Below are 10491 nucleotides of genomic sequence, written 5' to 3'. Positions count from 1 at the left end.
AAATATATATAATTTTCTTCGACGTACAGTTTTTAATGAGTCTTTGTACCCTTTGATGCTAACTTGTATATTACAGGAATATGTAGTAGTTATATAAGACGCATACGTGTGCGTGTGCAGAAATCAGTGTTATATGATAATGAGCTAAACAAGATATTACATTTTAAAATGCTTTAAATAATATTGAACAGAAACTCTCGAAATACGTTCACTTGTCAAGATAAGCGCTAATTTAGACTGTTTTTATGTTCAACGCTTCCAGGAACGCCTACTTTTAAGCGTGTTACCACAACATGTTGCTATGGAAATGAAAGAAGACATTATTTCACCGCGAGAGGGCCAGTTTCACAAGATTTACATTCAACGATATGACAACGTTAGGTAAATATTTATTTTTTTAAAAAAACGTGTTTATTTTCTTCAAAGTGTTTTTCATTTATGGTGTAAACACACTTAAAAATGGGATTTCAAATGTGTAAAATCAGCTGAAAGTTTTTAGTTTTAGTTTATGACATAATCTATTTTTAAATAGAAGACGTTGCTTTAAAAAAAAACAAAAAACTTTCGAGGGCCGTTCCGGCTTCATTTTTCACCTCCGGCAAAAAAAAAAGTGAAAATTTCTTACGTTTTGAGTTGTAGGCTTTAGTAATTTCAAATGACTGCCAACTTCCCATTTTCGTGGACATTCGATATAGCTATGTCCTTGCCCTAAATAGTCCAAAGAAGTGTTCCATCTGAAGTTAAATCAGGAGTATTGAAAAAACAATAAGTACATTTTATTTCAATAATTTTTGAATACAAATAGAATGAATAAGATGACATAAGTACTCCACTGTTTTACTTTAGTATTAAAACGATTTTCAAAAACTTTACTTCAGATTATAAAATAAGTAAGTAATTAGTTCTGTAAGTATAACTTATGTCAAAACATTAGTAGTTAAAATTTTATGAAGACAAAAGGCCATGTTTCGTCTACCAACAAAATTCTTTAAAAAATGACGGATATAATAAATTATCATTTATATTATCTAATATTTTAAAACATAGGAATGTGGTTTATTGACGAATTTACCGGGGGTGCAAATTCTGGTTTTAACAATTGTGATGATTTTACTTTAATGTTATAATCCCTTAATCTGAATACGTGCACCTGAAGTTTTTATACACTGTTCATGGCGACTTTCTCTCAGTCTGAATACGTCCATCTGAAGTTTTTATACACTGTTCACGGCGACTTTCTCTCAGTCTGAATACGTCCATCTGAATATTTGAACGTTATTTATGACGACTTTTTCTTCGTCTGAATAGGTCCATCTGAAGTTTTCATACACTGTTCATGGCGACTCTCTCTTTGTGTGCATACATCCATCTGAAGTTTTTATAGACTATTCATGGCGATTTGTTTGAACTGTGATCATTAAACCTTTATTATATTAGATTAAGTTCAGGAACAATAGAGTCTATTGTATACACGTATCGGTAAAACATTCCAAGACAGCCTACTGGACCGGATCAAAGAAGAAACGTATAAAACATTTCCTTGTCTTAAAATAAAACGTACGATCTTTTGTGTGTTTTCGAGTGCTCTGTTCCTCATTATTGACGTCATATGTTGAATGCATGAGAAACAATACATATTTAACGTGAAAAGTTTTTATATGTAAGAAACTTTCTATCACATTTGACATTTAAACGTTAACGATACGAATTTTCAAAATGATTCACGACTCTGTTATAATTTCACTATTTTTCTTTTTTGCATGATTTTGTATCTGCAATGTGGGTCAGCGAATTTTGTTTTGTAACCCTAATCTCTTCTTTCTTTCATCCCCGTCACACCAAACATGCTCTCCCTTTCAGCCGTGGGGGCGTTATAATGTGACGGTCAATCCCATTATTCGTTGGTAAAAGAGTAGCCCAAGAGTTATTATTATTTAATGTTTCAACAATCACCTATCCTGCTTTGAATAATCCAATATAACTGTTTTAGTAATAATAAATGTTTAAAGCTAGAAAATAATTTTGTTTGTAATTAAGCACAAAGCTACACAAAGGGCTATCTGTGCGCTGCCCACCACGGGTATCGAAACCCGGATTCTAGCGTTATAAGTCCGCAGACATACCGCTGTGCTACTGGGGGGCAGCTAGAAAAGAAAGCAATCTGTTGATGGACAGAAAAAGTATCAGCTGGAATCTAAGACCGTATTAAGATACATACATTTAGACAAATTCGTTAATGTGACTTCCCTCGAATGTTTTTTTTGTGAATAGAAGGGTGTTTGGAATCCATCAGACGCTTGAGACTAACGAAATAAAAACATATTTTTTAAGTTTGTTATGTCTTCCTGGTAACAAGAATGTGTGTCTGTAGTACATCTGCACTGGTTGGTCACGTTACTAAGACCCCCCCCCCCTGGCCACGCATTTGTAGAACACTCCACTTATATACATGTGCAAAATACTGATCACGTGATGTGTCAAGTGATGCTTGAATTACACAAATGTAGAGATTTAATTATACCGTAATTAATCTGCAATGGATAACAGCAAAGATATTCTAGAGAGTCTGATATTTGGACCTTATCTGGTAGAAGAGTCGGAATCAAAGACTTTAATAGTGTCATCAGAATCTATAAACAGCGAGATAAATCTGCCACCATTCGCTAGTGAGGAAAATAAAACGATGTACAAAACTTGTGAAGTGTGGCAGATGTCATATTGCGTCCCAGTTGAGCCATTCTTTCATCGTTGGTCAGGAATCTATTATTTCCAATCAGACTACAGGGAGGATATTATAAGAGCTATGACAATGAGTCCAAAAGTCTTTTATTCCTGATGAAAACAGAAAAGTATGGCTTCAGAGGTCACAATGTGGACATTGAATGATAGAAGCACGTGGTGTGTTTTGATGTCACGTTTCACCCTCGCTTATATGGTAGGTAAAGTAAAAATAGAGAAAAACTAGAAGATATTACCTGTGTTGCACTGATATTGACCGAAGTGAACGTTCCCGTATTAGGAACTGGGTCCTTTGATTCCTTGAGAAGGACAATAAACCTTCAAAATGTACCTTGCATTGTCGTCCCGGTGAACAAGGCTCTTCCAAGTCGATCATACAACAAGCCACCACGCTCGTACAGTTAAGAATTGGTTTGAATGACGAGACAGATATTTTAAGTTATCTTCTTGCTTATCACAATCAACATATCTTAATGAGAATACGTATCTTGAGAATGATTTTGTATGCCTCATTCGCCATAGGTAATCATTTACCAACATCAGTGAACCTAATACAGACCATTCTCCTCAGCCTGGCCGGGTGGTTAGGGCGCTCGACTCGTAATCTGAGAGTCGCGGGTTCGAATCCCCGTCCCACCAAACATGCTCGCCCTTTCAGTTAGTGGTGGGTGGGGATGACTAGATGACTTCCCTCTAGTCTTTCACTGCTAAATTAGGGACGGCTAGCGCAGACAGCACTCGTGTAGCTTTTCGCAAAATTCAAACCAAACAAATCTCCTCAACGAATGGGCTACAAGACACCTTGTGGCATTCCATGGAGACTATAGGGAGGGATAAGGATACGAATTAATAGTCCTAGCTATAAAATTATCCACTGACTCTAAAAGTGTTAGTTAATGAAATTAACTGAAATTGGTATCTTTCATAAAGTGAAAATACTAACACTAAAACTGAATGGTAAGTTATTTATAATTAACACAAAACACAAGTTATATATCTGGTTCTTTAGAAGTATAAAAAGTATTATCACTGTTTACTTGTCTGTTACCAGTGATAAATTAAAAAAAAAAAACAAGAACACAAATTTTAGTTTTCAACCGTGCATGAAGGTGTGATGAAATTTATGACCTCCGAGAAATAAATCAATCAAGGATTAGGCGTAGCGAAAGAAGTGAATAAAATGTTATGAATGAATAGCCCCCAGCAAAAACTTGAAGGTCTGGTGAAAGCAATTCGGAGGGAGAAAAAAAACACGAAAAAACTTTCCCATACAGTGTTTGTATATGTGTGTGTAGGCTGTATGACATAAGATTCAGGTCGGTTTTTAAAGAATCAAACGTGCGAATATAGTTAACTTTGAGATCCTTACCATAAAAACTGATACTGTGAAAATTTCAAAAGATGCTGATGTTAATGAAGAAAACGAAAAGGATTATACCTGGGAAAAACTGAATATTCAAAGACACCGGAATCGGAAAAACGGAAAATGTATTTGGAAAAAATCTTATATTTCTGAAATAGAAAAACCATTATTATACGATTCTAAACTCAATCTACACATAAAGTCTATTGGACAAAGAAAGTTGAGCAACCTAAAAGATACGTCTAAACTGCAAGCTTACTGAACTAATTCCAGCGCTAGAAATTCTAATCTTCGTGATAAGGATACAAATTAATAGTCCTAGCTATGAAATTATGCGCTAACTCTAAAATTGTTAGTTAATGAAACTAATTGAAATTGGTATCTATCATTTTCCATTATGTTTTGGATATTAATAATAATAATGAAATTTACCTCTTAAAACAGGACAGTATTTCCTAACAATATTAAATAACTCTCACAGAATAGTAATAGAATACAACTATAATAACGTATTAAAATAAATAAATAATATAGTGACAAATATATATTCGCTAGCTCTATTGCGTTTTGATGTGAACAAAAAAATTGATGAAAAATACACTTCAACAACTTAATCCCGTTCACGCCTTACACCATAATTGTTATTGTCAAGCAGTTTGTTAAAATAAATAGCGTCTCAACCACCAGTGTGTCTATTGTATTCTAGCCGGCTTGACGAGATCTGGTATTAGACGAAAGGATTCGTCGGCACTAGATACAGTAGATATAGTGTGGTTGAAATATTATCATACACTATTCTTTATTGTAACGCAGAAGTTCGTATTAATAATACCTTCAATATTACAGAGGGTCGACTACGTTATATTAAAACGATTTTTAATATCCAAATCAACAAGTCACGTGAAAACCACCCACCGATATAAAGTCGCGATGGGACGGCATGTATCAGAACTACGTTTGACGTTGTTTTTGCGTTACGTAGTTAATGTGATGCTGCCGAAAAATTATCGTTTTTGAGAAAGGTATGTAAATAGCCCTTAATACCCTGTTGGCTTCGTTTATGTATAAGACCAATATTTCTGTATTGCACAAAGGATCCAGAACAATTATTGCTCTAATAGTAAGCAGAATTTGTCTTTGACGTTTGTATCTATTCTCCTGATCCCTAACTTGCCCCCGGCACAGGATCCAGTAGTGATCATGAATCCCTTTCACGACATGCTGCGCACTACTTTTGGGAGTTTTTCACCCACTGACCAGTAGAAAATGGCACGAGACCTTTACAGTTATCAAGGTATACGATTCATTGAGTATCATCACGTAGTTATTTTCCACAGCTAAATACTGTTCATAGTTTTTTATAGGTGGTATTCCATTCATACATTGTGAAAGTGATTTATATACAACATCTTTCTTGATTATGGTGTCTACTGTTGCCTGAGGCACGTGAATGGCTTTTACCATTGACCTATGTGTTCGTGGATTATCACTTGTTACAAGACTGGGGTACAACTTGTTGCAGGTCTTTTTCTGAAAGCTTTAGAACCCCAACTTGATACATATTCAGTTGTTTTCCAACGTCGTTAACTGTAGGGTTTATCTTTGTTTTAGATATTCTAAGTCTCCGATTTCAACAAATCTTAATTATCTGAGATATGTTGTGTCGGGGATTTATCAAGATAAGGCTTCCAGACATATCTCCTGTTCAAGCGCAAATTCATGCTATTCCTTACAAAGACATACTGGTCAAGTAGCCGAACACGGCAGCTATGGATAGGCAGGGCAGGACAAAACCGTTATTCTCGTACACTAGATGGATTCTGGAAAGCTAATAGAAAGGAGTGTTGTGCTTTGGACGTGACAGCTTTACAACGGAACCTTTTGCCATGGAAACTGTGTTGCAGGGCTATTGTCAAGCTGCACTGTCGTCAGATAGAACAAGACCGCACATGGCGAAGTGAACTATAAATAACGTAATGCGGTTCAAAAATCTTTTTAATGTAACACGTTAACCTTCTGTTCTGTATATATATATTCCCCTGAAAATAAAAGCATATTGAGAATACATTATTATGCCTCATGATTACCAGACATTATAATGTAATTTAATTTTTTCTTATTGATTTGTAATTTGTTGAAATAGCTAGCAGTGTAAGAAACTCTATTATTCTGTCTTCTAGCATCATGTTTGCTGACATAGTTGGGTTCACAGTGTTGGCCTCCCAGTGTACAGCGCAAGAACTAGTTAGATTGTTGAATGAACTGTTCGGAAGGTTTGATCAACTAGCTAATGTGAGTATTAATATAGAATAAGAAAGAAAATAGATCTTATATTAACCAGGCTGTATGTTAGTTCCAAAGACACTTTATATATATATATATCTGGAGTATAAAAGTCGTTTTTTTCTAAACTTTTTACCAAATTGTGTAAATCCTTCCAGTATGCACTTCAAATTTTGAAAGGCTTTAAGTAAAGGTTATTCAGCCATTTTTTTCTTACGTAGACGATGAAAACAGATTGAAACTAAGTAATGTATACGAATAAATAGTTTCAAAAGTATAAAAGAAAAACAATCGTTTGTAGAAATTTTGTTTTTTGAACAAAATAGAGAAAGTGTTTTATAGATATATGTTTATTTCACAAAATGTTTTACTCTCGTTAGGGGACATGATTTCGCTGTTAAATCAACGTCGTTACTAAACCTTAATTCTTATTATCTTACCAAACAGTTGGTACTTTTATGATCACGTTACTATGCTACTGGAAAACGTTGCTACTAATTGATTTTGTTCCGGTAGCAAACATTTTGAAATATAAGAAAACAAAATATAACGATAACTCGAACATTTATTTTTTGTCTAGAGGATTTGTGAATAGTTCACATTGGCAGTGTAACGGTCAGAATTAGGCCCACTGAGAGGCCGGAGAAATTAACATTGGGCTTATTCTTCGAAGTGTCCAAAGAAAAATGTGGCCTAAATACTCGTCCTTCCCATGAAGCTCTCGTCAGACTTGGTCAGGAGAAAAACGTGTCAGTACTCTAGTACTGAAGCAGTAGTAATAGTTGGTAAAAGAATATTAGTGTGAGCTGGGGTATGGGGAGTCGTGGGTTCAGGTCAAGGCAAAATTATTTTCATGTAATTTTGGTCGAAACAGGAACAATGATAAATAATAAGTACACCAATCGGAATAGGCCAAATTACACACACAAAAAAGGGTATATACTAGCAGAGACCCGCGAAACATTTGCGGTCAAATTAATATCTTTATAGCAACATTACTTTTTTAAATACAGGATTTCTAGAATAATACAAAATAATTATAATCGCAATCCATGAGTCTACTCGTCTTCGGCCTAACGTTAAAAAAATCAAATCTGCTAAAAGAACAACATGCCACAAAAATGGCTGATGTTAAATAGATGTTTTATTGTTCACAACGTTTTTGTCTGGGACGGCCTTCTTCTGGTGATTTTAGAGGCAGAGCTCCCAATCCGAAACATTATGAACATTAAAACATCTGTTTAACATTAGCCATTTTTCGTGGTATAATTCTTTTTCCACTTTTTTGTTTTAGGCCTAACATTAATTAAGCCTTTATTAAGTACGGCCTATATTCAATAAAGAGATAAATTAACGATGTAACTTGTGTACGTTTTTTGCTTTGCTTTTGTTTGGTTATACTATCAGTAAATAAACTTATTCTACAACTTAACGTTAGACCTTTTTAAAAACTTAAAAAAAAATTAAAACGTCTACTAAAGTGTATTTACATAAACCTTTTGTTTACATTCGTTGAAATGAAGTGCGCGCGAATACGCATTTAGATAGTAAGGCGCGCATGCATTTTAAGGACATACAAAAACTGAGTATTATTATAATATATTAACATATATATTTTATATATATTAACTAACTGAATGGCATTTTACCTAGGACGAAGTAGGTTTTATGCATAATCTACTTGTGTGTAATTTTTAACATTCAGACTAAATCAGGCTTAACTGAACTTAAAATTTCTTCTACCACGACTTATTATTATTATTTTTACTTTAAGTGAAACAGCCCGAATCAGCAATACCAATTATACGTCATTTTTGTAGAAAGTTAAGAACAATAGGAGCTACAAATGTTCTAAATTTAATTGTTTTGTATTCAAAGATAAATACTTTCAAAACTAAACATCCCATTATGAATGTCTAGGAATGCCCTAAACAATCACCTGGCCTTTCCAGACGATTCTCAGATTATTGTTTTTCTGTACACTTCAATACATCTCTTGTTTTGTCGTCAAACCAGAGTAGGAGTTGTTCAACCCTCCTAAATCTCTTTAATTATTCGTTGATCACGTAATTAGTTGAATCTTGACGAGTATTTGATGCAAAGCTTAAAAATTATGTATTAAATAAATTAAAAGTTACGTTTTAAACATTGAAAGCTGGCGAAGCATTAGAAACCAATAGGCCCAAAAATTTTTTGTCCATTTCGGAATCAAAATAGGAGGCTTGTAAATACAGTATTAAAAAGAAAGAGTGAGGGGAAAAACATCTGTAGATTACACGACTTTTATCACTTATGAGATATGTGGGTGGGGTGGAATCTGCAGTTCACATAAGTTATTTCCTCAAATTTTAGGTTTCCAATTTTTCAGCAGCTTTCGGCGTTTAAACCGCAACTACTATAAATGCATATATAAATGGCGTTTCTGAGAATCTTTTGTCTTTCATCATCCAGTCCAATCGATGATTTCTGGTATTAAAAAGGCCTCTTGTGGGAAACAAAAAATCTGACATGCTAATTTTTCACACCTATAACTTTGAATCCAATGGGGGAAAAAAAACATCTGCAACTTCCGTAAATTTTATCACAAAATTCAGGTCTATTTATAAACATATTACAACATTTTTGTCGGAAGTATTACGGGAAATTTCACACAAAATACAATACTAATAATAACAGAAGTATATGCATTATTTTATGAAACCTTTCCGTTTTAACTACTCAGTTTGTTTCTAATTGCTGGTATTCAACCCTGTTCCATATTTTCTAAGAGTTATTAAAAAGGTAGATAGTAGAATACATCCAGCCACGTTCTTCCAATAAAGGTATTACCAACCCACTAAAATGTTTCTGTTATTAACTTTGCTATTTCGGGGAAAAGTTTAAAAAGAAAAAATAGGGTTACCAAAATTATTTTCGTGTATTTAGACTTGAGATAAGAAAACACCATATCTCATTATAAATGAAACTATTTTTTTTATTATCCCATCTTCAGTTACCCCAATCTGTTTTGACAAATCTCGAAACTGAAATTCTAGAAAATATTTAGGACTGTGCTCTAAAATCCAAAATAATTTGCATCCTTTTTTGTTTCTTCTAATTACTTTATCGGCATTTTATTGAATGAAGTCTGTTAGTTGTAAGATATATTAATAAAACTTATTTTATTATCGTTACTTTCGTGTTCTATTCATAGGACAACCACTGTCTTCGAATCAAGATTCTTGGAGACTGTTACTACTGTGTTAGTGGTCTTCCAGAAGCTCGGTCAGATCACGCCCTCTGTGCTGTTGAGATGGGTCTGGACATGATAGATTCAATAACGTAAGTACAATTTAGATTTTATTTTTTGTTTCCTGCTACAAAATGGACTGACCTGGTGTGGTCTGGTGTTTACGGTACTCGCCTCGCAATCTGGAGGTCGCGGGATCGAATCCCGTCCCCGAACATGCTTGCCCTTTCCGCCATGAGGGCCCTTTAAAGTGGCTGTCAATCTTTCTTTTCGTTGAAAAAGACTAGCCCAAGAGTTGGAGGTTTATGGTGTTAACTTTCTGCCTTCTCTTTAGTCTGTCACTTCAAAATTAGGCACTGTTAGCGGAAATAGCCCTCCAGTAGCTTTGTGCGAAATTCAAAACAAACACAATGAACTATCTGCGCTCTGAATCGAACACCGGATTTTATCGCATTGTAAATCATTATCCTACCGCTGACCCACTGAGGGTCACATAAGCAGAACAACAATAGCATTTGATATTAATATTTTTACATTGATTTTGATAACTGTAACACAAAATTACCGATTGCACTACCATCTGGGTGCTTGTATTGCATCATATTGAGTGATTTTGTCTTTTTGTGTGAAAAAATGTGACCAAAACAATTGTGTGAAATAATTCATTGTCTGTGAAAATATCCTTTAACCAACGGCTGAAGTCATAGACCTCTAAGAACTTTGGAACTTAAATAGTTCACAAACTCGTTTTAAAAAAGCTGATTGGGGAGGGAGTCCAGTTAAGACTGTTTACTTGAAAACGTTTAAACCTAAATAATTATTCCACTTTTCTAGAGTAACTGTATGGCTATAAATAGCTGGTCTAGCGTTAAAATTT

At 34.3% G+C, this 10491-nt stretch overlaps 1 protein-coding gene across 2 annotated transcripts in view; it reads left to right on the top strand.

Annotated features, from left to right (window-relative positions):
• LOC106471819 (Ca(2+)/calmodulin-responsive adenylate cyclase-like) overlaps nt 1–10491 on the top strand; it is a 48574-nt gene that overhangs the window by 2517 nt on the left and 35566 nt on the right. For both annotated transcript variants that reach the window (XM_022400425.1, XM_022400424.1), the window contains exons 3-5: nt 263–381; nt 6283–6394; nt 9579–9706. In XM_022400425.1, the coding sequence (XP_022256133.1) occupies nt 263–381; nt 6283–6394; nt 9579–9706 (359 nt within the window). The remainder of the gene's footprint in view (nt 1–262; nt 382–6282; nt 6395–9578; nt 9707–10491) is intronic.

This window comes from Limulus polyphemus, unplaced genomic scaffold (genome assembly GCF_000517525.1).
Source record: "Limulus polyphemus unplaced genomic scaffold, Limulus_polyphemus-2.1.2 Scaffold4880, whole genome shotgun sequence".
Classification (NCBI taxonomy): Eukaryota; Metazoa; Arthropoda; class Merostomata; order Xiphosura; family Limulidae; genus Limulus; species Limulus polyphemus.
The sequence above is the reverse complement of the archived record's forward strand: the minus strand, read 5'-3'. Positions and strand labels throughout refer to the sequence as shown.